Source organism: Bos mutus, chromosome 3, assembly GCF_027580195.1.
Source record: "Bos mutus isolate GX-2022 chromosome 3, NWIPB_WYAK_1.1, whole genome shotgun sequence".
In the NCBI taxonomy this organism is placed as follows: domain Eukaryota; kingdom Metazoa; phylum Chordata; class Mammalia; order Artiodactyla; family Bovidae; genus Bos; species Bos mutus.
The window spans coordinates 111,485,804-111,513,592 of NC_091619.1; the positions used below are offsets into that span (position 1 = coordinate 111,485,804).

At 44.9% G+C, this 27,789-nt stretch overlaps 1 protein-coding gene across 1 annotated transcript; it reads left to right on the forward strand.

Moving 5' to 3' along the window:
- On the forward strand, nucleotides 1–27,789 carry SPP2 (secreted phosphoprotein 2). The gene is made up of 8 exons (XM_005902600.3): nucleotides 1–261; nucleotides 361–485; nucleotides 8,262–8,384; nucleotides 9,486–9,593; nucleotides 16,483–16,537; nucleotides 17,747–17,797; nucleotides 20,177–20,269; nucleotides 27,704–27,789. Exons 1-7 carry the CDS (start codon nucleotides 195–197, stop codon nucleotides 20,257–20,259), a joined length of 612 nt encoding a protein of 203 aa, XP_005902662.1. The 5' UTR covers nucleotides 1–194; the 3' UTR covers nucleotides 20,260–20,269; nucleotides 27,704–27,789.

Genomic DNA, 27,789 nt, shown 5'->3' on the forward strand with positions numbered 1-27,789 from the left:
CCTTGTCCATTGGAAAAGCCAGAAGTAAATATTGATCCCAGGATCAATTAGAGTCTCTGTTGAAGCCGCCGTCTGCTCCAGTTGGAAAGACCAAGCCAGGTCACGCTGATAAACAGCTGCTTTCAGGACAACTGGTCAGCCCCAAAGGCACACAGACAATCTCCCGTCTCTGCACGGAAATTGTTCTTCCCATAATGGAGAAGATGGCGATGAAGATGTTGGTGATATTTGTCCTTGGAATGAACCACTGGACTTGTACAGGTAAGGAGCCTGGGGACCGGGGCTGCCTGCCCTTGATGATGTGGCTCTGTTTGGACCCAGATCCTGACTCACTGTGTCCCTGTGTGCCTGTGTACCCAGGTTTCCCAGTGTATGACTATGACCCGGCTTCCCTGAAGGAGGCTCTCAGCGCCTCTGTGGCAAAAGTGAATTCCCAGTCACTGAGCCCCTATCTGTTTCGGGCGTTTAGAAGCTCAGTTAAAAGAGTAAGTGCCTGTTACATCTCTATACTGTTCTGCTTTTTTTCCTCTTGTCATTTTTTGGGGGTACACATTAAAATTTTTCCAGTTTAAAAAGATAACAGCTACTCATCTCTTCACATTATTTTTTTGAGAGAGAAAGGATTTAATTACAATGGTCATAAAGCTCTCAAAGCTACCTCAGATGCCTGATCCTTCTTTCAGTTTTCTTCCCTCTGGCCTCATTTCCTGTTTCCAGATGTTACCCTCTGCTTCTAGACTGAAAGTCCCCATGGTTCTTTCTGAGACGTTTATTAAAAACTGCTTGTTTATTAGAAATGAGGTCTTTTCAAGTTTAGCAGTTCTGCTGCTAATACTTATAGGAAATAAATTCTGGCTTTTGAGCCAAAGAAATCCACTTTCCTTTGTCAATTTGGTAATCATCTGTTTCCTGTTAGCTTGGGGAAATGGGGAAAAGACGAATTTTCATGGGCTTCCAATGACTAAGACCATGATTGGCAAAGAAAGAAACACAGAATTATCTTTCAAAGGAAATGAGAAACTAGACAGCGGTCGTCTGTCCCTTCGCTGGGCCCCGGGTGACTCCACCGCCTGCATGTTGTCTTCAGCAAGGGGGAGCAGAAATATCCTCCAGCAGAGTTAAGATTAAGATGAGAGGTGGGGAGCGTCTATAAGGTTCCAGGTCTTAAGAGTGAGAACTCGTTAGAGCCAGGCCACCCAGGAAGTTGAGAACCAAGGAGAAATGACCAGGGGTCCAAGCAATGCCTGCTTCCTCACAGAGGTCAGAGGGCCATTGCGTCCTCTCCACCTTCGTGCTCACGTCTCCCATCCCTGCAGGGTACCACCTTGTATGCGTGATAGCTCAGTCGTGTTCAACTCCTTGTGGCTCTTTGGGCTATAGCCCACCAGGTACCTCTGTCCATAGGATTTTTCAGGCAAGAATACTGGAGTGGTTTGCCATTTCCTCCTCCAGGGGATCTTCCCAATCTAGAGATCCAACCAGCTTCTCTTGTGCCTCCTGCCTTGCAGGCAGATTCTTTACCTCTGAGCTCTTGGGGAAGCCCTGGGTACTGCCTTGGCTCTCACCTCATTTGCCCCTCTCCTCCTGTGAAGGGCACACAGCTGCTGGCCCCACAGCTCCAGTTTCCAGATAAAATATCAATACATTCATCTTGACCCTGCTTCTTCAGGAAATGGCTCAGTTTCTCATTCCATATTCCTGGGAAATGTATCGAATTGTCCCAGTTGTCTTTTCTAATTGGGTCATAGGTCATGAAGATGATGCTTCAGCAAGGCACCCTGCCCAGAACTGGGCTGCTGTAGACAGTCAGTCACTTGGCCTGGCTGTCACAGGGCGGAGACCCTGGAAGATAAATGTGGTCAGCTGCCAAGCCAAAGGGAGAGTTCCTTCTGGAGGGGTACTGGATGGAATAAAGAACCTCTCCCTCCCACACTGGCTGTATTGGCTTCCATCTTTCACATTTAATGAAATCCATGTACGTGGCAGGGTGGGTATCTGTGTCCTTTTGCCAAGCTTGCAAATAGACAGTTTAGATTTACTTGTAATTTAGCTAGTGCTTGCTACAGAAGAAAGTTAGTAGTTAATTAAGTGAATAAGAGCCTGAGGACAGCTCCCGAGAGAACCAGTTACTGACACCGTGGAAATCTGGCCAGTGGAGATGAGCTTGCATGAGGTGTCATCATCCAGAGCACATTCCAGCACATGGGCCATCTTGTGCTGGATTTCACGGCTGCAGTCACCATCTGCAGTGATTTTGGAGCTCCCCCCCAAAAAAGTCTGCCACTGTTTCCCCATCTATTTGCCATCTGAGCCCAGACACACAGGCACCTGCAAATAAACATACCTGTGTGGGATCCTTGATGAGAACACAAGCAGGAGATGCCCCTCCACCCCCAGTAGGCTGCCTTCTCTCTGGAATTCTGCCTGATTTTGTTTCTTTCCAGCCTTTTCTCATTATTCAAATTCACTGGCCAAGTTCCATCACCATGTCTCTGCCATGAAAACTTCCCTTCTTCTCCCAGTGGAAGGAAAACTCTCCCCTTTTGATCTGTCCTGGTGATGCGTCTTTCTTTTTAGAAGTGGTTCACATTTTGCTTTTAATTGTACGTGTTCAGTTCAGTTCAGTCGCTCAGTTGTGTCCGACTCTTTGTGACCCCATAAACCCCAGCACGCCAGCCCTCCCTGTCCATTACCAACTTCCAGAGTTTACTCAAACTCATGTCCATTGAGTTTGTGATGCTATCCAACCATCTCATCCTCTGTCGTCTCCTTCTCCTCCCACCTTCAATCTTTCCCAGCATCAGGACCTTTTCTAATGAGTCAGTTCTTCACATAGACAAAGTATTAGAGTTTCAGCTTCAGCATCAGTCCTTCCAATGAATATTCAGGACTGATTTCCTTTAGGATGGACTGGTTGGATCTCCTTGCAGTCCAAGGGACCCTCAAGTGTCTTGTCCAACACCACAGTTCAAAAGCATCAGTTCTTTGGGATTCAGTTTTCTTTATAGTCCAACTCTCATATGTATACATGACTACTGGAAAAACCATAGCCTTGACTAGATGGACCTTTGTTAGCAAAGTAATGTCTCTGTGTTTTTAATATGCTATCTAGGTTTGCCCTAGCTTTTCTTCCAAGGAGTAAGTGGCTTTTAATTTCACGGCTGCAGTCACCATCTGCAGTGATTTTGGAGCTCCCCCCCAAAAAAGTCTGCCACTGTTTCCCCATCTATTTGCCATGAAGTTGTGGGACTGGATGCCATGATCTAAGTTTTCTGAATATTGAGCTTTAAGCCAACTTTTTCACTCTCCTCTTTCACTTTCATCAAGAGGCTCTTTTAGTTCTTTGCTTTCTGCCATAAGGGTGGTGTCATCTGCATGCCTGGTTCCAAACAGGGAAAGGAGTATGTGTTAGTCATGCTTTCTACAAATGACCTAAACGTGGCCCCAAATATGCCAGCTTTCCCCCCGCCCCCATAACAGTAGACCTGAGAGATCCACTCAGAGTCAAGCAAAGAGCTCAGGAAAGAGATGAAGGAACAGATCTCTGGCACTGAGGGTACAAAACAACTCACAAAAGAAGGAATACAAATGCACCCGAAGCATTGGAGAAAGTACATCACCTCTCTAACAGCCAACAAAATCACAATTAAAATACCAAGGTGAAAAGGAAGGAGAAGAGAAAAAGGGAAATCTCAAACATCGCTAGAGAGAGGGTAAGTTGGTAAGATTATCTTTGGGAAGCAGTTTGGAAATAAGCGTTAAGAATGTTTATAAACACGTTAAACATTAAAAACAGCAAATATAATTTTTCATCTTATAGTTTCATTTCTAGGACTACGTCTAAAGGAAATAAGTGGGAAACAATTTGGAAACATGCATTAAGCATATTTATAAACATGTTAAACATTAAAAATAGCAAATATAACTTTTGATCTCATAGTTTCATTTCTAGGAATACGTCCAAAGGAAATAAGTGGTTTTGTCATGTTTGTGTATATGTGGTAGGTTTGGGATAGAGTTCAGTGGACTCAGGGAGAGGGGTCCGACCTCGATATTTATCCCTGAGTCTGCTTCATAAGTCCAGTGCTTCATGAGATTTCCCTGCTGGTCCAGTGGTTAAGACTCCATACCCCCAACACATGGGGCACTGGTTCGATCCCTGGTGGGGGGACTAATCCTGCTTGCCACGTGGTGTGGCTTAAAAACAAAATATCTCAAAAACCCAGCGATTCTTGATCTGGCTACATGTCAGCATCACCTGAGAGGCTGAACTATTCCTGATGCCTCTTGGTAGCTTATATGGGAAAAGAATCTAAATTCAAAAAAGGAAAGAAATATACTCGACATCCAAGAGGGAAGGTGGCTAATTAAGCCCCAGTCTCTGAGGGTGGAGCTCACCTTCTCACATGCTTCCTGGTCATTCGATGTGTAGTCAGGGTTAAGAACCACTGGGTTTGCCCAGCAGACCTGGATTAAATACTCTTGCAATTGACTTTGAATAACTTATCCCTTGGACTCCAAGTTTAGAAAAGAATGCGGAAACTTGGGGAAATGGGACTTCAGTCATGAAGATTTCCTTGCTCCTCGACATCAGGCTCATTCAGACTGTTCCCTCAGTGGACACAAGCAGAGAAAGACAAGGTGGACATGGACCCTGTACTGGGGACGAGGAAGACAGGATGGACCAGATGGGGCTTGTGTTGACTTGAAAAGATGCACAACATGAGAGCTGTGAGTTAAGTTTTATTTGGGGCAAAAAGAGGACGGCAGCCCTGGAGACAGTACCTCGAAAGCTTTGAGAAACTGCTCCAAAGAGATAGCCGGGAAGGACAGTATATATGTGATTTTGGTAAAGGGGGAATACATGCAGTCAAGCACATTTATTTTTTAGAAAGTTTCTGCTGGTCTCATGAAGCTTCTTCTAGTCAGGAGAAACAGGATTTTCTCATGAAAACCATGAAGAATTTTAGTGCTTTCCTAGAAACAGGGAGATACAAGAATTGGGCTCGTAAAATCAGCTCCTGAGAATATCTGACTCTCTGAAGACGTGTCCTGCCGGTTTTATCCTGAGTACAGAGTGCCTCCTTTCTGCTCTCCACCTTGAACTCCTACAAGAGGTGTTGAAGGCCAGCAGCTGCAGCAGCACTTGATTTAATCTTTGTAGAGGTAGATAATGGGCTCCCAGGTGGCGCTAGTGGCAAAGAACCTGCCTGCCAATGCAGGAGACTTAAGAGACTTGGGTTCAGTCCTTGGGTTGGGAAGATCCCCTGAAGGAGGGCACGGCAACTCACTCCAGTATTCTTGCCTGGAGAATCCCATGGACAGAGGAGCCTGGGGGGCTACAGTCCACAGGTAGATGGCAAGTGCCAAGTTGTAGTTGACACTTCCATGGAGCTCAGAGTCCATTGCAGAGAGAGAGGAAGAGAAAAGGGAGGGAGAGGGAAGAAGGCGATGAAGGAGAATGGGGTGAAAATACATAAAAAAGTGAAGGAAGTCTCAGAGAGTGGAGAGTCCTGTAGAGAAAATAAAACAGGAGGATGGATGGATGGATCTGGGCTGGGGCAGCTGTCAGATGGACAGACGTATCCACGGAGACACCAGATTTGAGCTAGGACTCAGGGAGGAGAACCTCCAGCTGTGGAACTACCCCCTGGAGGGGGTAGGGGTGGGGCTTTAAATAAAGTGAGAGAAGCCCTTCAAAGACCTCTGAAGTGGAATGCGAGGGAGGAGGCCCAGACAGCGACCATGGGAAGCAGGCGATGACCAATGATGGCACCGAGCCCCTTGGCGCCAGGAGGGTGGGGAGTGGATGGATTCTGGGACACTGGGGCAAAGCCACGGAAGCTTGGGGATCCTTTCTGTGTGTGTGCCCGTTCCTGTCCGCTTTTACCTTTCCTTCTCTTTGCATTTTTTGCTTTTTGTCTTCATACATTATTCTAGGCAGATATACCTGACATTTACTCTTTGTCCAATCTTAAGGCTTAGTTTGAAAAACCCAAGTGATCTCTGTGTTAGTCGGGCTTCTCCAGAGAAACAGAACTGAGAGAGAGAGACAGACAGACAGGGAGATTGATTTTAAAGAATTGGCCCACACTGTTGCAGAGGCTTGGTGCTGCCAAAGTCTGCAGGATGAGCGAGCAGGCTGGAGATCCAGGGAACTGACACCGCAGGTAAAGTCTGAAGGCCGTCCACTGGCAGAGTTCCTTCCTGCTGAGGAAAAGGTCAGTCTTTGCTCTATTTGGGCCTTCAAGCGATTGGACGAGGCCCACACACAGGAAGAAGGGTAATCCGCTTTTCTCAAAGCCCACCACTTTAATTTCATCCCAAAACACCTTCACAGAAACATCCAGACTAATATTTGACCACAGATCTGGACACTGTGGCCCAGCTAAGTGGACACATAACATTAAACATTATAATCTCAAAAAGGAATTGTTATGGGCCTTTTATGGCTTATATATTTTTATTTCTTTTTGAAGAGTAAAAAAATCAGAATATACTTAGTATAAAGAGTCACAAGACTCAACAAGAAGGAAAAAACTAAAAGTAACATCTACCATTCAGTCCTCTGAGACGCCCACTACAGACACGTGGCAGATGTCTTTTGGATCTTTTTCTCTTCATATGTGGTATAAAATACATTTTTAAAGAAAAACAGGACCACACTGTAACGCTGATTATAAAGCACTGCATTTTAATTTCAGCCATAATGCTGGGTTTGGGATTTTCTCCAATTGATTTCTTACTGTTGAGTATTTGGGTTGTCCTACCTTTTTCAAAAAACACAGAGAAGAAATTGGCTGAAAGTGAATTCAAATGAAAAAGCAGAGCTATTAGGCTTTTCTCCATATTCTGGAGTTATGCTTAGAGATGCAAAAAAGCCTGCAAAATAATCTCATAGTTCAACAAAATGATCAGTATTCAGACCCCCCACATTTGCATCTTTTGAACTATGCCTTTGTCCTGCCAGCTTTCATCAGATTGCTTTAAGGAAAACTGTGGAAGCATAATGCAGGAGGGGACGATGTGAGGAGCAGGGGGCAGGTAGGGGCAGAGGGAGCAGAGAAACTGAACAGTGCGCTCCAGCTGATAAATGAGGTTTTACTTGTTTAATGAGACTCATATTTAGTATCTGATATTTAAAAATTACCAATAAAGAAGGTGGGAAATAATGGCAAGACTGAGTTTTTAGTCCTACTTGTTTTCAGAGAACTCTGCTTGTATCAGCCTTCCTCATTCTGTATCAGAAAGAGACACGAGGACCCCCAGCACCATCTCAAGCTTGGAGCCTGTTACCTGTTTCCAAAGCAAAGCATCCCTTTGTTCTCCATCTGTAAGTGGTCTGTAGGGGCTACCCAGGTGGCGTTAGTGGTAAAGAATCTGCCTGCCAATGCAAGAGCTGCAGGTTCGGTTTCTGAGTCGGGAAGATCCCCTGGAGGAGGAAATGGCAACCTATTCCAGTATTCTTGCCTGGGAAATTCCATGGACAGAGGAGCCTGGCAGGCTACAGTCCATGGGGTTGCAAAAAGTTGGACATGACTGAGCACAGGTGCGTGCACTCACACACACACACACACACACACACACTGTAACAGCGCTATATTTCGGGCCTGCACGGGGCTCAGTTAACACATGTATTTTCTCCAGCAGGCACATCACAGCCTTTCTGCACTTGGGAAACTAGGCTTGGGGGCCAATTTCAGTAGCAAGATCACCCAGGAAAAGCACAAAAATGAGAAAAACATGCCACAAAATGGACCATAAAAATGACTTGCATTCAGTCTGGGAGCCGGGACAAGGAGGAGAGCATCACCTTGTCTGCCCCTGGGCAGGAGCGTGTGCATCGGGCCACTCAAGTTCTTTGCTGCTCAGCGAATGTCCATGAGCGGCTGTGACAGCACCCAGGAGTGACTTGGGGTTGAGTATACATTTAAGGAAATTTGCAAGTATGGAATTGGTAAATAATGAGGAGCCACTATACAGAGAAGTCATTAGAATAAGCTTGGAGTCAGGACACCCACGTCCAGGTTCCGTTGTCTCAGTGAAGTCCTGTGAACCTTCGTAGAGCGCTTCCTGCCCTGGTCTTCAGAATGAGGGTGACAGTCGAAAGCTTTAGTGGGGGGAGATTCTGGCACCTTTTCTTCTTGTGCAGGGAGAAACATTCCTAGCACGTGACCTTCAGAAGCACATCTGTAGCAAGCTGCCCCTTGCTTGCTTGTTTTTCTGAAGGTCAACGCCCCTTGCCCCTTGTTTTTCTGAAGGTCAACGCCCTGGACGAGGACAGCTTGACCATGGACTTAGAGTTCAGGATTCAAGAGACGACGTGCAGGAGGGAATCTGAGGCAGACCCTGCCACCTGTGACTTCCAGAGGGGCTACCAAGTGGTGAGTGTGGGGCAAAGGCCACCAGCCTGGAAACAAACGCCAGAGAGCTCTGCCTTCCTGCATCACCCGGAGCCAATGCAAAGTCACACCGAGGTCTTGGCTGTGTCTGGTGTCCGGCCACCCTCGGAGGCACCATTAACTGTGTCCACGCTGTTCCCTGGGTGGGGGCGGTGTGACTCTGTGGTCAAGGACTTAAGCTCTGAAGTCTGCCATCCTGAGTAATCCTGGCAAGTCAGTTAACCCCTGTTGCCTCAGTTTTCTGCTCTTCAAAATGGGCATAATGATGGTGCCAGGCAAAGTGAATACAAAGTGGCCAATAACAAAGAAAAATCCCTGAGACATTTCAAATTCTATCTTAAATGAATTCAAAATGCCAGCTGTGTTCCTGGGGTGAGGTGCATGTTTTATAGTTGACTGTCATGCAAAAATCCATCTCCCCCACCAGCTTGTGGTCCACGGGGGTCAGGACTGTAGCCTGGTCAGTTCTGCTTCTCCAGTGACCAGCACATGGCCCCAGGCTTGGTTATCCCCAAGGGTAGGAGCCCGCCTGCACAGGCCAGCACCACCACCCCAGACTCACTCTCCGAGGTGTTCCATGGGTGTCAGGGTTTTGTCATTTTACTGGTGTGATGACGTCTGTTGCTGCATAGCAGTATCAATTCTGAAAAGAAGACCTTTTGTTTTGTTGTTCCGTGGAAATTTTCGCCATGATTGTTTCACAAACACCCCAAACCCGAGTGTCACTAGCATCTGAAGGAAATCTGAGACCAAGGGAGAGCAGAGCAGAGGCCTTTGGGGATCTTCCCAATTCTTGTTCTCATGGGGAACCATGCAAGGTAACCAGCTCAGTGCTCAGTGAGGGAATGTTTGCTTTCCAGGGGACTTGTAATGTAGCAAAGGCTCAAGAGATGCTTCAGCCACTGTTTGCTTTGGCTTAGGTTTTGAGAAATGAAAATGAAATGGGAAAAATGAAATGACCAAATTCCTCCTTTCTGTGTGCACCATTGTGCCAAGCCTTATGATGTTGCCTGATTTCTTGGGGAGGTCCTAGCTGTTTACCCAAGCTGCTGGGCATGGAGCTCACCATTTTTTCTTTTCCAGCCCGTGGCCGTTTGCAGAAGCACTGTGCGGATGTCTGCTGAACAGGTGCAGAACGTGTGGGTCCGCTGCCACTGGTCCTCCAGCTCCGGGTCCAGCAGCAGTGAAGAGGTATGCACGGGGGCTTGCACAGGTGTGCACCCCATCCTTCGAGGGGTGATAGAGCAGCTGGACCTTCAGGTGCCTGGGCAAGTGTCTGGATCTGCAAACTCACATTCATTGTCCCTTGCTTCTTCCAATCCCACCTCTCTAAGATTTTGAACATGAGCTTAAGAAAACAATGAGCAAAAGTTCTAGATTTAAGTGTGCAATTCACTGCCTCTCTAGTGTAGTGGAATGAAGGGGGCCATTTTGGATAGATCAGTGTTCATTTACCAGCACTGCAACTTAGGTTAGGATATTTAATCTCCATGAATCTGAGGCTTCTCCATCTGTTACGTACCAGTAATAAAGATCACCCAATAGGATGTTAAGGAAACCAAGTAAGTTCATGGATATAAAAGATCTGGTCCAGGGTCTAGCACATAACAGATGCTCAGTAAATGAAAGAACACATCTTTTCCCCCTCAATTGCATTGATAATCATCTGCAATAATACTGAGAAATCAATAACATGTAAAGTTCTGACTTGGAATTATATTACTTAGTGTCTGATTTTCTTACTGAAGTATATATCTCATGAGGGCAGGGAATGTTTGTTTTATCGTCTGCTACTGCTAAGTCGCTTCAGTCATGTCCGACTCTGTGCAACTCCATGGACTGCAGCCTACCAGGCTTCTCCATCCATGGGATTCTCCAGGCAAGAACACTGGAGTTGGTTGCCATTTCCTTCTCCAGTTTTATCATCTAGGACAGTGTTTGATACAGGGTAGAAGTTTAGTCAATAATTAAACACATACAATAAAGCTGGGGAAGAAATTATAGCGGTATGATACATATAGTATGAGGAATAAAAGCATAACTGAATAAAAACATAAACATGTTTGTTTATTCATAATGGGATAATCTGTCCTTCACTGCTATTTAAAAATGTTTCTACCATTACAAAGCCAAACCTGAACAGCAACGTCTTTCTCTGCTGATACTTTTATTCATTTTTTCCAAGGTTTAGATCTGTAGTGAAAATTACATGAGAAGAGTATAAAATTTCAACTTCAAGAATTATACATAAAAGTAATGTTGCTGTATTATGAACATACCCAGGCCCTACCTATTTGTTTGTTTGTTTGTTTATTTGTTGCCTCATAGTTTGGCATGTGGGATCTTAATTCCCAGACCAGAGAATGAACCCATGACCCCAGCACTGGGAACGTGGAGTCTTAGCCACTGGACTGCCAGGGAAGACCTGGGCCTTACATATTTTATATGGAAGTCCATTTTAGAGCTAGGAAGGAGTGACACTCACGACTGAGGAACTCCTGTTACAGTTCAGTTCAGTCGCTCAGTCGTGTTCGACTCTCTGCGACCCCATGGACTGCAGCACGCCAGGCTTCCCTGTCCATCACCAACTCCTGGAGCTTGCTCAAACTCATGTCCATCGAGTCAGTGATGCCATCCAACCATCTGATCCTCTGTCATTCCCTCGCCTTCCCGCTTTCAATCTTTCCCAGCATCAGGGTCTTTTCAAATGAGTCAGTTCTTTGCATCAGGTGGCCAAAGGATTGGCTGATCAGCTTCAGCATTAGCTCTTCCAATGAATATTCAGGACTGATTTCCTTTAGGATGGACTGGTTGGATCTCCTTGCAGTCCAAGGGACTCTCAAGAGTCTTCTCTGACACCACAGGGGTGGCTTTACCATTAGAAGGAGAATTGTGCAAAAATGTTCAGTCGAGCATAACCTTGTTGATCGATCTCGTTCTCATTGGCAATGTTTGGGGGTCAATCTCCGGGTGATTTCTGGGTGATTTCCTGTCTCCTTGCTGCTAGTTCAGGTACCCAGGGCCTCCTGTTTGACTCCAGTAAAGAATTCAGGAAGTGAGGTCAGCTTCACAGCTGACACACTGGTGGATGGCTGGCCAAGCTAAGTAAGCCAGAAGTGACAAGGACTAAGCATCAAGTCACAAGCATTTTGTGTTGAGTTTGTGGTTTATGTGGGGGAAGCCAGGAAACAGCCAAGAGCAAGAAAGACACATCTCTGGCCCTTGTGGAGTCTGTAGACCAGTCTGGGATATCCGTTATGCAGGGGTTACCCTGACTACCAGACAGGCTTTTGGGAACACACAGTGGGAGGATGGGTACATGTGGGCAGAGCAGGTTTTCCAGGGAAACTAGAGGGTGGGTGACCTCAGGATGAAGGGCACAGGGTGTGGAGGGGCGGGAGGGAGATTTCAAGCATGAGGGAGAACACGACGGAGTTCCCGGAGTGTGAGAGAAGCCAAGCTGAAGGGTTGAAATGGACAGAGATCCGTTGTAACTGGGAGCAGAATGTGAGAAGAGAGGCAGAAGGTGGGGCTGGAGAGGACCCGAGCCCATTCAGGGTGGGCCTCATGCGTCTTGTCAGGATCCTTGGCTTGGGGCTACTTGAGAATTATAAGTAGGGGGATGCAGAATAGATGGAGAACAGACTGGCACTCGGTAAGAACGGAGCACTGGGAGGCTGGTAGGTAGGTGAGGCAGGATGCTAAGGAGAGCTGGGAGGTAGTGGTGAAAGTCCCGAGAAAGGATGCCAGTTCTTCTGCGGCCTTTAACAGTGGGCCCCAGTTTAATCCCTCCTCCATCTCTGATTTGCGAAGTTGATTCTTGCACAGCCCACAAACCTGTAGCAACTTTCTCATCGCAGACTGAAAACTACTCACTTTTCTTCCAATCCTAACTTTTGTATGAAGGCTCTGATAGAAAGTTAGTCGCTGAAACAAACACAATTTTAAAAACAAACTCCCAGCTTTCTTTCCCTCAAAGATTAGGAAACTGTAAAAAATTATGAGGAAGTAAAAAATTCCTTAAATTAAAGGATTCTGCAACTTGAAAGAAAGAGGAGAAAGCAGATGGAGGTTTAAAGTAATTCCTGGAAACTCTAAAATAGGTTTCTTATATGAAAGAGAAAGAAAAATTAGATGACAGCTGTTAACCATTTTCAGTGAAATAAATGGTGGTACTGCAAACACGAAAAGACAATTGACTGGGATGAATTTAGACAAAGAACAAATAAATCATTGTTGGAAGTAGGAAATAAAAGAAAACTGAAAAAAAAAATAAACCCTCAGAGTAATGAATATAAAGACCACTTGAAAAACATATGTAGATAGTAAGAGAATTTCCAGAGAAAGGAATATAATGTAAAGAAAGATGGAAGCCAAAAATAGAGAATAAGACTGAAATCCCAATTATTATGAAATATTGTTATGAAATGTCTCATTTATATAAGTAAATAACTTATTTTATATAACAAATAAGTTTTTATTATGAAATAAGACTTAGCTCAAATGGAAATTATCTGGCAAGAATACAGTAAAAGAAAGTGTCTCTAATATAAAAAACTTGGGTTTTCCACTATATAGTTATAATAAGTATAAAAGCTTTGTTAAAATGTTTGAAAAAATAAATTTCTAAAATTGCTAATATTCTCTCTTAACCAAATAAATATTTAAATTATGGGTAGTTTTAATTATTTTTATAGTTTTAGTATTTTATAAAATATTTTAATATTTAAATATTTTATATTGTTATATTTTAATATTTAAAATAAATATTTAAGTTATGGGTAGTTTTAAATATTTCAATATTATTTTTATATTTAAATATATTTATGTATTTTTATAGTTTTTAAATTTGTAAGAGAAGTATGTAGACGGTAAACAATTTCTATATGGCACGTCAGTCAACCATCCGATTGCAATGCTAACATCTGTAACTTGGTGAATGACTCGACTTTGGGCAAATCTTTCTGATTTGGAGTGGGTGGGATGAAGTTTGACTAGAGTTCAGCCTTGAGACCCAACACAGTCCAAAAGGAGAAACTGAGAAAGAATGAGCAGGAATTCTGAACTCGGGGGAGGAGAGTTGCAAGCGTTTCATTTATTTACTCTCTTCCATTTCACATGATAGGACTTCAGCTGGAAGTGGTCTAAGCCAAAATGAGAGGGTTCTCTGGCCCACGTTCCCAGAACAAATGGGAGGAGCTGTGCTCGCGGATGACTCCATTTAGGGACCGTCGACAATACTAGCGCCAACTTCATCTTTTCCTTCTGCCCTCCTCTTACTGCTCGTGAGTGTTCTCCTTGCAGCAGGAGGCAAGACCACAAGCCACTCCAGAGTCATATCCTCCGTACCGAGGAGGAAACTGAGGCTTTCTCTCCAACTTCTTGACATGCCTACCATTAGCCTGGCTTGGGTCATGTGTCTCATTGAAAAGAAATAGTGCTGTTACTGAAACATAATTCACAGACCATACAATTCACCCATTTAATGTGTACAATTCACCCAGTGGTTCTGAGTATAGGATTGCACAACTGTCGCTGCTGTCTAAATCCTGAATGTTTCATCATCTCCAAAAGAAATTCCAATACCCCTTCCTCCTACCCTATTCTTTCCAACACTCAGTAACCACTGCTGCTGCTGCTGCTAAGTCGCCTCAGTCGTGTCCAACTCTGTGCGACCCCACAGACGGCAGCCCACCAGGCTCCCCCGTCCCTGGGATTCTCCAGGCAAGAACACTGGAGTGGGTTGCCATTTCCTTCTCCAATGCATGAAAGTGAAAAGTGAAAGTGAAGTCGCTCAGGCGTGTCCGACTCCCAGGGACCCCATGGACTGCAGCCCACCAGGCTCCTCCATCCATGGGACTTTCCAGGCAAGAGTACTGGAGTGGGGTGCCATTGCCTTCTCCGCAGTAACCACTAATCTATTGATATTTTCTTTGTCTATGAAGTTACTTTTCTGGCCATTTAATATAAATAGAAGCATGCAATATGTGTTCTTTTGTGACTGGTTTATCTCAGCATGTTTGGAGGTTCATACATGTTGTAGCATGTATCAGTACTTCTTCTGTGGTGGAATAACAATCCATTGTATAGATAAACCACATTTGATTTATCCATTTATTAGTTGATCAAAATTGGGGCTGTTTCTACTTTTTGGCTGTTTTAAATAATGATTCTGTGAACATTCATGTACAAGCTTTTGTGCAGGCATGTATTTTTGTCTATCTTGGATATTCACCTACAAGTGAAATTTTTGGAGCATAAACTAAATTTTTGTGTTAATTTTAGAGAAACTGCCAAGCAGTTTTCCATAATAGCCATACCATGTTATATTTCCACCAGAAATACATGAGAGTTCTAGTTTCTATACATCCGCATCAACACTCGTTATTGTCTTTTTTTTGAGTCATTCTAGTGGATGTGAAGTGGTATCTCATTAAGATTTTGATTTGCATTATCCTAATGAGTAATACTCTGGAGAAGGAAATAGCCACCTACTCCAGTACTCTTGTCTGGAAAATTCCATGGATGGAGGAGCCTGGTGGGCTACAGTCCATGGAGTTCCAAATAGTCGAACACGACTGAGTGACTTCACTTCACTAATAAGTAATGATCAGCTATTTGTATATCTTTTTTGGAGAAATGTCTACTTGAATCCTTTTTCAATTTTAAATTGGGTTATTTGTCTTCTTGTTGTTGAGTAGGAAGAGTTCTTTGTATATTTTGTATATAAGTTCAAAAAACAGTGCCAATGTTTTCTCCCATCTGTAAGGTTTTTTCCTTTCTTGATGGTGCCCTTTGAAGAACAAAAGTTTTAAAGTTTAATGAAGTCAAATTGATCTACTTTTTTCTCTTGTTGTTTGTATGAGTCTTTCATTGAGATTCATGGCCCACTTTGATTAGGAAGGGATCCAGCTTCATCCTTTTGCATGTGGATGTCCAGTTGTCTCAGCACCATTGATTGAAAAGTTATTCTTTCTCCCACTGAACTGTGCCACCTCCTAGACCAGTCACTCTGAAAAAGGTCAGCAGGCTTACTGGCTGTTAAGGATGGAGAGGGTGACAGGTAGGCGGCCCAGACAATTGGAAGAAAAGTTGTGAGCCAAACTGCTACCTTACTTTGTGACTCTGGGCTTTCATGGGCTTCCCTTGTGGCTCAGCTGGGATAGAATCCACCTGCAGTGCCGGAGACCTGGGTTCGATCCCTGGGTCAGGAAGATCCCCTGAAGAAGAGAAAGGCTACCCATTCCAGTATTCTGGCCTGGAGAATTCCATGGACTAAGTCCATGGGATTGCAAAGAGTCAGACATGACTGAGCAACTTTCACTTCACCGGGCTTTCAGTGGCTTCATGAAGACTTCTCGTGCACACCGTTTCCTATTGAACACATATGGGGACTTCATAGAAAGGAAACTCCCAAATTTGACCTGAACACAGTCTATCTGCAAGTCCATGTAACAGAGTTCCTTCTTTCTGGTCCGCATCTAGGAGTCATTTTGAGTCTAGTGGAAATCTTTTTAGATGATTTAAACTTCATATAAGTTGCTCTTCCCTGTATCCTTTTTTAGACACACGTGGCTTCCCTGGTGGCTCAAGGGTAAAGAACCTGCCTGCCAATGCAGGAGGTTTGGGGTGGAGTTCAGTGGAGTTAGGGAGAGGGGGACAGGCCTCTATTTGTATCCTTGAGTTTGCTTCATAAGCCCAGGGGTTCATCAGACCTCCCTGGTGGCCCAGTATAGTTAAGACTCAGCACTCCCAAAGCAGGAGACTTGGGTTCAACCCCTGGATGGGAAGCTCCCCCTGGATAAGGAAATGGCAACCCAGTCCAGTGTCCTTGCCTGGGAAATCCCAAGGACAGAGGAGCTTGGAGGCCTACCGTTCACGGGGTCACAAAGGGTCAGATATGACTCAGTGACTAAACACCAATACGTTCAAAACCATACATTAATTAAAGTTATTTAATATAGCTTATCACCTTATTTCATTAAAAAGTTATATGAGTCTTCCAGTTAATAGCTGCATATTTCGCAGTGTCTTTCCTTTTTCTCTTTCATGTGCTGATATATACCAATGCCTGAATTAGATGTTTTTTGGGGATATCTTGGGATCCTCTACATCAAGAAACAGTTACCTGCTTGGTAAGTTGAGACCTTTTTAATATTAAGATCTTTTTAATATTTTTTTCATGAATTAACTTCATATTGAAGCTCTGTATCAGGGAATCATTTAAAACTGGAAATAGCTCTATATAAGCTTTGTACGATGACAGAAATTATGGAAAATAAACATTTGCTTTTGCCCCTATCTTAACAGTAGGCAACACAGCTCTTCATTTAAGCAACTCTTCATTTATGCAGAGACTTTGCAGACATATTTCCATTTCACGGCTCTAACATCTCTGCCAGTTAGGCAGGACAGTTGCTGGTTTTCACCCTAAGAAGGTCCCCGAACTTGAACATGCTTGTTCCTTCCTGGGTGCAAGACCAATTTTAGGACTCAGGTATGCAATGAAACATGGGCTTCCCAGATGGCTTAGTGGTAAAGAACCCGCCTGCCAATATGGGATGCAAGAAATGCAGATTTGATCCTTGTGTGGGGACGATCCCTTGGAAGAGGAAATGGCAACCCACTCCAGTGTTCTTGCCTGGAAAATCCCATGGGCAGAGGTGCCCTGTGGGCTACACTACGTGGAGTCACAAACAGTTGGACGCGACTGAGCATGAACGCACATGCAGCAGTGCACACGTGGAAAGCTCTGGACTAGGCCTCTTCTGACTGGCAGGGGCTGTAACCCTCCAGCCATGTCACCAGAGCTGGCCATCCCTTTAAGAATCTTGCTTGGGAGAGGGAGGGCTCTCCGCTTCCGCTTCATAAGCAGCCTCTCGTTTGAAGGCGGGTCAGGTTAGTGTTCTCTGGCTTAGGGAGCATTTTTGATATGTGCTTAGTTGCGTCCAACTCTTTGTGGCCCCCTGGGCTGTAACCTGCCAGGTAACTCGGTCCATGGAATTTTCCAGGCAAGAATACTGGAGTGGGCTGCCGTTTCTCCCTCCAGGGGAGCTTCCTGACTCAGGGATCTACCCAGAGCCTCCTAAATCTCCTGCATCTCTTGCGTTGCAGGCAGATGCTTTACTGCTGAGCCATAAAGGGAAGCAGAAACCATTTTCACCTATTGATAAAATAGGTAAATGGGAGGATTTTCCCTATTGGAGCTGAAGGCAGAGAAACTCTTTGGTGATCTTCCACCGCTTCCTTGTGGGAAAGGTGTATTTGTGGCTTCAGTAATAAAATCATAGAACCTTCCAGAAGTGGGCAATCATAATTGCCTTATGACTATTACTGTATTACAGGCCTCACTCCTGACAGATCCAGAGGTGAACCGCTTTATGAACCATCACGTGGTAAGTGGTCCCGTTTTCTTTTGCCAGATACCAACACATCCTCTTCTGATCAAGCCAGAATGCACTGAAGCCATGTCATAGGAGATAAACCCCTGAAATACAAAATATTTTAAAGGAAAATGAGAGGAACAGTCCTGCATAAACTTGTTTTGCACATCACTGAAAAGCTGACTTTGAGGCATTAAAACTCACTTGAAATTTATCAGGATTCAAAGCATCCAATCTGGCTGAGAAAATTAGCACTGACCTCCCTCCTGTCCCAGTCTGCAACATTTTCTAAAAATCCCAAGCTCTTATGAGCTCCTCATTACCCTCCCCCTTCAGCTGTACTTTTCAGCAGCAGACAGAGCTATCAGTTATTTAGTTTCTCCCTTTTAAAATAAGTGTTCTCATTTAATCATCATGATGGCGCTATAAACCGGGAGTATTATCTGTTTACACAGAAGAGGTGAGTAACAACTCATGATGTTTGTTGTGACACAAAATGCTCACCCTCTACTAATTGTTTGACAGTTTCCTCCTTCAGCTTCACAACCATCTCGACAGGGAGCACTACGTTCCTTCCCATTTCGCAGATGAGCGAACTGAGGCTTAGAGAGCTTCTGTAACTTGTTCAAGGCTTCACGGCCAATGTAGAACTTTGATTCCGGTGGGGAGTGGCAGACACAGGACCTAGAGAGAGATCCGTCAGACTCTGAAGCTTCTGTTTTTCCCAGGCCATGTGCCAGAAAAATTGTGAAATGTACTCTCTGATCAGAGTTCTCTATTACAATAACACAGGTATTAATGTTTCATTGCACTCAATGTCTGACCACCCTTCAGCTTACTCCCAATTTGTCTGAAGTTCTAAAGCTTACAGCATGAGGCTTGCTTACAAGAAGTGCCTAAGTTTAGCCTCCTTCAGTGTGCCATTTCGAAAGAAATACAGTTATTCTAACAACGTGACCTCTACTGAGAACAGTTTTGAACACTTGTTTTTGGAATTATCCGCAGATTCTAGGGCCCGTTCTTTTGAGTGTCAATAGTAGTGGAAAGCACGTGCTCTTGGATTTACTTTTGGAAATAAATTCAGTTAATTAGATTAATAACCAACTTGGGTGCATGAGTCATCTGTGGTTGTTCAGTCGCTAAGTCGTGTCCAACTCTTTGTGACACCGTGGACTGCAACACGCCAGGCTCCTCTGTCCTCCACTAACTCCTGGAGTTTTGCTCAAATTCATGTCCATCTGTTGCGGTGTGTCAAATGACCATACAGCCTAGCAGCTTAAAACAGCACACATTTATTGTCTCATAGTTTCTGGGTCAGGAACCCAGCAGTAGCTTAGCTGGGTGTTTCTGGCTCAGAGTGTCTAGAAGGTGGCAGGGAAAATATTGACCATGGCTGAGACCTCATCTGAAGGCTCGACTGGGCCTGAGGGACCCACTGCCAAGGTTACTCAGGTGGTGGTTGGCAGGGCTCAGTTCTTTGGGGCTATTGGACTGGGAGCTTTGGTTTCTTAGCATATGGGCCTTTCCACGGCTGTCTGAGTGTTCTTAAAGCATGAAAACCAACTTCTGCCAGAGAGCATGATGAGAAAGAGAGGGAGAGAGAGCAATAAACAAGCAACAGAGCGTCCAAGACACACAGTCTTTTATTTCCTGATTTTGCACGTGATATAGCATCACTTCTGCATAGTTTATTAGCCACACACACTGACCCTGGTCCGATGTGGGATAATACTCAAGACTGTGAATACCACCACGTGTCCATCTTGGGGGCTGGCTACCACACTGGGAAAATGTCATTTGGGACAAATATATTTAAGTAAGTAAGTAAGTGAAGTCGCTCAGTCATGTCCGACTCTTTGCGACCCCATGGACTGTAGCCTACCAGGCTCCTCTGTCCATCAGATTTTCCAGGCAATAGTACTGGAGTGGATTGCCATATATATGGATATAAATTAATGTGACAGATCCTTTTTATATTCCTTGGAAGATAATCCCAGAGCTGAATTCTAAAAACATTCTGGGCTTTGGGACCATCATTGACTCAGATGTGCAGCCATCTCGGAGATTGCTTTGAACATGACAATTCAATTTAATTCAACAAACGTGTGTGACGGGCCCTGGGCAGATCCCACGGAGAACGGAGGGATCACTGTGACAGTCCCTGCCCTCGAGGGCGTACAGAGACGCGTTCAGCTTTAACGCCAGGCGGATGAGAGTGAGGGAGGCTTGACAAGGAAGATGAGGTCATCGTGTTCCTGGGGAGCCTCTTGGCAGTAGGGGCTCAGGTGGTGCCAGTCACAGTCCTTCTCATTAACGCATAGTCACACAGTCTGCGTTGTCTGAGGTCTAGATGTGAATGACAGAGCCTGTATATCCCCTTTCTGTCTTCAGAGAGGAGAAGAAACTTTCCTCTTGGAAATAGAAGGTACTCGAACCCGTGGCCCAGAGCAAGAGTAAACCCCGGCTTTGAGTGACAGCCTTAAGGTAAGGGAACATGGCTAAAAACATGTGTAATTAGAAATAGAAGCTACTGGAAGGAATGCCTTATAGCTGCTGCCACTGCACCTCCAAATGTCTGCAGTCCACTCATCAGCTCCCATCTCACCTCCCACCTTCTCTTCTCTCCTCCTGGATCCTGATCCTCAACTGTCTCTTCACTCTTTTTCCTGTGGCTTTTGCATGTGCTGCTGTCAATGTGTTCATATTTCTCCACTTTAAGAGCAAAAATTAAACAGCAATCAAACAGAACAGCCCCTTTCTTTGACCCGGCCTCTTCACCCTAACAGCTGCCTCCTCCTGTCCCTCGTTCCTTGTCAGATAAGTTTTCTGATGATGTGTGTTATTTGTACTTAGTCACTCAGTCGTATCAGGCTCTTTGCAACCCCCACCATGGACTGTAGCCCACCAGGCTCCTGTGTCCATGGGATTTCCCAGGCAGGAATACTGGAGTGGGTTGCCATTTCCTTCTCCACGGGATTTTCCTGAGCCAGGGATGGAACCTGTGAGATGTCTCCTCTGTCTCCTGCATTGCAGGCGGATTCTTTACCCACTGAGCCACTGGGAAAGCCCTAAGCTTCTTGACAAAATTGTGGCCCAAGGCTGCTGCTGTTACCTGCCCACCTCCATTCACTTTTGGGCTTTTTGCCAACTGAATATTAGCCCTTCAAATCTCCGATGTCTAATCTGCCTTCCTTTTCTTGATCAGTCGTTTAAACCCTGACGCCCGTTCTTGCGATCTCCTTCACCCTGCTCTCCCTTTCTCTGTTACCTCTTCCACGTGCCTGCTTTCCAAACACACATTGCTCACCTCGCTGTATCCTGACAACCAGGCTCTTACATCAGCTGCCCACTGCATGCAGTTGCGGTAAGCATCCTTGAGCCCTTGACACTCAAATGGCCTCCTCTTCAGTCTTAGTAGAGACATCACCACCCACTGCATTTTCTCCTGTTCAAAATTTTATAGTGTCATTTGCTCTTTAAAATTTTTGTTGAAGTATAGTCAGTTTACAGTGTGTGTTATTATAGTTTCAGATGTATAGCAAAGTAATTCAATTATATACATGTGTATCTATTTTTTCAAAGATTCTTTCCCATCATAGGTTATACAATCTTGGCTCTTCTTTACCCTTCATCTCCTCCCAATATCCACAGGGGTCTGATCCTATGGATTTTGCCCACACGTTTTCTCTGGCTTTAGCCCATCATTGCATCACCATCACCACTCACATCATGCCATCTTGCCTCAGCTCCTGATTCCACACTGTCCACCCTGCACGTGGCCCTCAGGAAGTGCAGAGACTCTGACCCTTCTCCATGCAAACGCCACGCACTCAATTCACTTATAGGACAAAGTAGAGACAGACGGTGAGCCGAGAGGAAGGACAGCCCACTTGCCCTTGTGCTGGAGGCTGAGCCCTGGTTCTGCAAACCCACACTGGGCACCACTGGGCCTCATGCGTGTGCATAATAAACTCCCAGTTACCAGGGCCTGCAGCAAAGGCAGTTTTGTCTTTTTAATGCCTCCCAAGTACTAAAGGAATGTGATGAAGGTACATTTAAAAGGGATTTTTGGATAAAATTATACTTAGAGGCTCAGAGAACATTCATTCTCACACACAGACACTCATAAGTTAATCATGAAGCCTGGGCTGTCACAGATTTTAAGTTTACATAACACTGTATGCTTTCAGGATAAAGTCCAAATTCCCTAGTGCGGCCCACAAAGGTCCATCCCTTGCCTGCTTCTCCAGCCTCATCACTGCCAAGGCTACCAGCCCTGAAGCTCTGGCGACCTGAAGTGCCTGCAGTTTCTTCTGCTGAGACCTCTCTCTGGAACATGAAAAAGTGAAGTGAAAGTGTTAGGCGGTCAGTCATGTCCTATTCTTCTGCGACCCCATGGACTGTAGCCCATCAGGCTCCTCTGTCCATGAGATTCTCCAGGCAAGAATACTAGAGTGGGTTGCATTCCCTTCTCTAGGGGACCTTCCCAACCCAAGGATCAAACCTGGGTCTCATGCATTGCACGCAGATTCTTTACCATCTGAGCTGCCAGGGAAGACCTACCTGGAACATCCACCTGGCTAATTCCTTCTCCTCACTTACATTTCAGCTCAGCTCAGCTCAGCGTTACTTCCCCTTAAGGGTCTCCCCAGGTCAGAGTAATGTCCCTTTATGGGCTCCACTATTGCTGGGAGAATTACCAATAACATCAGATACGCAGATGACACCACCCTTATGGGAGAAAGTGAAGAGGAACTAAAGAGCCTCTTGATGAAAGTGAAAGAGGAGAGTGCAAAAGCTGGCTGAAAACTCAGTATTCAAAAAAGAAAGATCATGGCATCAGGCCCCATGACATCATGAGAAATAGATGGGAAAACAATGGAAACAGTGAGAGACTTAATTTTCTTGGGTTCCAAAATCACTGCAGATGGTGACTGCAGCCATGAAATTAAAAGATGCTTGCTACTTGGAAGAAAAGCCATAGCTTGCTCATAAGCAAACTAGACAGCATATTAAAGAGCAGAGACATCACTTTGCCAACAAAGGTCCATCTAATCAAAGCTATGGTATTTCCAGTAGTCATGTATGGATGTGAGAGTTGGACTATAAAGAAAGCTGAGTGCCAAAGAATTGATGCTTTTGAACTGTGGTGTTGGAAAAGACTCTTTAGAGTCCCTTGGACTGCAAGGAGATCCAACCAGTCCATCCTAAAGGAAATCAATCCTAAATGTTCATTGGAAGGACTGATGCTAAAGCTGAAGCTCCAATACTTTGGCCATCTAATGTGAAGAACTGACTCATTTGAAAAGACCCTGATGCTGGGAAAGATTGAAGGTGGAAGGAGAAGGGGACAACAGAGGATGAGATGGTTGGATGGCATCACTGACTCAATGGACGTGAGTTTGAGTTATCTCTGGGAGTTGGTGATGGACAGGGAAGCCTGGCTTGCTGCAGTCCATGGGTTCGCAAGGAGTCGGGCACGACTGAGCAACTGAACTGAACTGAAGTCCCCATGACAGGGTGCTGCAATTACCCATTTCTTCTCTGCTTCATCTGACTCCTCTAGGTCCCCCAGGGAAGGGCTGAAATAACTTCTGTTGCCAGCATGTCCCACGGCCCCACACAGAGCCAGGCACCCAGCAAGCAGCAGAAAGTACTTTTTTTTTTTTTTTTGAGTGGATGACAGAATCTTTCATTTTGGATATTGAGCTTCTGTTATCAAAAAAGTCAGCTGAGCTTAGTGTGATTAATTTTTAACCACCGGAATTTGAAAGAGGTCAACTGACATTATAACTAAAATTGAAAAGAAATTTACCAGCGAAGCTGTATAGGATGAAAGGTGCAAATGGTAGATTTTTTTTGAATCTATGTACACCCTAAAAATAACAACTAACTTCAGGCTGAGATCAGGAGAGTACTCATTACAAAGAAACAGACTCATCAGATTCCTTTTTTATAAACTTAAATCATGTCGTTTGCTTTACAGAACATTCTCAAGGGGAGAAAATACAATTCTCAATGGGTTGACTCTATGTTATTTATTAATGATTATACTGGATGTATATATTTAATAATTATATTATATATTGTATTATACATATTATACAATATATATAATGATTATATTATATATATAATGACTAATAATGATTATACTGGATGTATATATGTGTGTGTGTGCACATGCTCAGTTATGTCCAATTCTTTGAATGACCTCATGGACTGCAGTCCACTAGGCTCTTCTGTCCATGGGATTCTCCGGGCAAGAATACTGGAGAGGATTGACATTTTCTACTCCTGGGGATCTTCCTGACCCAAGGATCAAACCCAGGTCTCTTACATCTCCTGCACTAACAGGCAGATTGTTCACCACTGTGCCACCTGGGAGCCGTATATGTAATGATTTGATTTCTGTAAAGAAATTGATCACTTAAGAAATGTTTCTTTAAAGGCAATACACACCAAAGGACAAATACTGCTGTCCTGGCCTGGACATTGACCTTGCCTATCGTCCCAGTTATGACCCTGCACTCCCATGACCCTCCGCAGGGCAGGATCCCTACAGTCCTAAGATAAGGCCTTCGTAGGGGGCCCAGAGAGGAGGCCAGTCCACCGTGTCTGGAGTCTGGTTCCAAGCTTTCTCTGCTGCTTTAGGAGGGGTGAGGATGATGTACTCCTTCAACCCCTCAGGCTCAGTTTTTCAAAGATTTATGATTATTATTATTTTTACTTTTGTCCCTGCTAGATCATGAGCTCCTTGAGGATGTGTTACCTTGTTATCCTTATTATTTTAGTTTAGTAACAAGATAATATGATTAATAATATGCCTGTACTGTTATTAATAACAGTATCCTATGTCTAATTTCTAATGTTAAAAATAATTTCTGTAATACAATGAGTTCCCTCAGGTTGAAAGAAAGGAATGAACCAATGCAGGATCAAATACAGTACTCTTTTCAAATTGTGAATGATATGCTTCCGGTGGGGAAAGGGCTCCAGAGGCAGAGCCTTTGGTTCATCTAGAATCAGAATCCTCGGAGCCTAGTTTCTGGAACAAATGAGGAGCTGAGGAAATATTTTTGTAATTTAATAACCACTGTTTTGGGATTCTTTCAGACTGCTAGAAGATTTATTTAATATGTAGGAGTGGGTAGTGAAAGAGAGTGTTTCAACAAAGAGGTCTGAGATTCTTTTTCTTATCTGCTACTTTGAAATAGGAATTGGGGAAAGCAGGTCCCAGCTCTCATGTTGAAAGGAATCTGTTTGAGAGGCTCACACTGTCTTGATCTCCACAGCTGGCCTAGTTCTGACTTCTGCACAAGGCAGTGGTCCAAAGTCTACAAACCATACTGCCTGTGCTCAAACCACGGTCACGTGAGCGATGAGCATGTCTTAAGGTTGCAGTGTGGATTAGCATGAATTCCTACCCTATGGCTTCCTTGGTAGCTCAGAGGTAAAAGAATCCTCCTGCAATGCAGGAGTCCTGGGTTCCATCCCGGGGTCAGGAATATCCCCTGGAGGAGGAAATGGCAGCCCACTCCAGTATTCTTGCCTGGGAAATCCTATGGACAGAGGAGCCTGGTGGGCTACAATTGGTGAGAGTGTAGAGATGGACATGACTAAGCGACTAACCCACCACCACCACCACCTATCCTATATGGCCAAGAGCAGCAGAGGAGGCAGTTATTGGTGGGATCTTTTGTCAATAACTGGTAAGAAGGAATCAGCCTCCTGAGTTTTGTCCAACAAATATTCACCAAATGCCCGCTTCATGCCTGGCCCTACACCAGCGATCAGAACTCTCAAGGTGCCTGGGTCTGTGTTTTGTTTGTAGCTTTCCACCTACACTGCCTTGTTTAAATCCTGCAACTGTCCACGTGAAGCCTCATCATTATTACCTCCATTTTGCAGATGACAAAACTGAGGCCTTGGAGGCCCCTCCTCTCAGAGCAGGTGCTGAATTGAGATTTAGTTCCCAATGTCTGTCTGTCTGTCTGTCTCCAAAGTGCCTCCTTTTCTTCCTGCGATACTCGAACTCATGTCAATATCTATACACTTAGAAAATAGCATGAAGGAGCAAAACCTCAAGGATCATTTGTTTAGGAAATATTTGTGATGCGCTGGGTGAAGCACATATGGAGGGCAACCCAAAAGCCTGAGCCATCACGGTGAGCCTGCTGAGTGATTTCAATGTTCAGGAGTCAGGCTTATTAGTCATAACCAACCTCTTGTCATGATCTTCCAAGATAGCCTGCCCATCGGGAGAGGCAGACTCCCATATAAGATAGAAGAGCCGAGTCAGTGTCTGGAGGCGGAAAACTAGATTTCCTCACCCTCTGCTGTGACACTCGTCCCCTGCACGTGCTTGCTGACTGCCCCACTGAGCGCAGTGTGTTCCCACTACTTGCAGTAGCGATGTGCTACAAAGATGCTGCAGAGTTGCATCAGTGAACACCGAACCATCTCTCCTGCGGGAAATACAGGGTTAAGTTCCTATGAGCCTTGGGTCACATTTTGTCTGGTAATCTGTACGCATCCTTCATGTGTGTTTCTGTTGAAAGGCGTCTTATTTAATACATATGGTTGGTTTATTAATATGGGACTCACAGCCACGGCACTGTTACTCTTGCCTGAAGGACGCTTATCTCATGGGTGTACATCTCCCACCAGGCACAGCACGGTCTTCTCATGCTCAGGGCCCTAGACCGCACTTGAGGACTATATGTGGGGGCCATTTTAAATGGCAAAATCGCCAACAAAAATCAAAGGAAAACAGGAGACATGGCACCAAATCAACCCAAGAGGACACTCGTTTATAGCATGAGAGCCAAACCCGGGCAAATGGCCTCGTACGAGCTCACTTGGGAATGGGTGCAGTTTTTCTTACTCTGAATATTCTAGAATGACTAAAAAAGTGGCCCAGAAGGTAAAGACTCTACCTGCAATTCAGGAGACCTGGTTTCAATCCCTGGGTAAGAAAGATCCCCTGGAGAAGGGAGTGGTTACGCACTCCAGAATCCTTGCCTGGAGAATCCCATGGACAGAGGAGCCTGGTGGGCTACAGTCCATGGGCTCGCAAAGAGTCAGACACGACTGAGAAACTAACACTTTCAGTTTCATTTACAAGTAAATACCAGCCAGGAGACAGATCTCTGTGAGTACAGTGGGCTCCCCACCCCAGCTTATCCCTAGTTTCTCTGTAATCTCTCTTGTTCCTTCCCACCTGGTGTCTGCACCTGCTGTCCCCAGCACCTCTCTCAGGCATTGGCTCTGTGTCCACCCTTTGGCTCCATCTGGCCGTCGTCCATCCATTTCCGGCTGAGCCTCGCAGCTGAATTTCATGCTGACGAGCACTCCCTTCTTCCCTGAAATCCTCTGGCTCCTGAGACGTGGCCTCCTTGGCCCTCCTCTCGGCCACAACCCTCAGTGGATACTCAGTGCATACATGTTTATCGAATGGATGAATGGCAGATGAATGAATGAATAGTCCCGTCTCAGATGAGCCAGGTCCTCACATGGCCACGGCTTCAGCCAGTCTCCTCCTTACCTGACTTGACTGGTTCCCTCCCTTTCTCATCACCAGCACCTCCTTAGTTCAGACTGAGTCCAGGATCTGGTTGCAGCCTTTCCTCGGGGAGCCTTCCCTCTCTGAGACTTGACTTTCCTTTATGGGACTGCATTTCTGTTGCATAGACTCCATGATCTTGTCTTCTCCCAGCAGGTGTCTTTCATGCTGCACCCCTCCTCTTTTTTTGTTGTTCAGGGAACTGGCTTCTTTGCATAGTTTCTCTAGTCTCTGGTCCATCTTGGATCCCTTTTCAAACAGCACCCAGGAATGCTGCGTCCTGTGCCTCCATAGTAAGAGTGTGAAATGTGTGCCACACGGTCTAACCCTCCTCTTTTTGTCTCTTTTAACAGCAAAATGCACTGGAAGGAATAGAAGTTCCAATGAAGAAAGATACCTTATGAATTGTGTAATTTTCTTTTGATCAATTGCAGTCCCT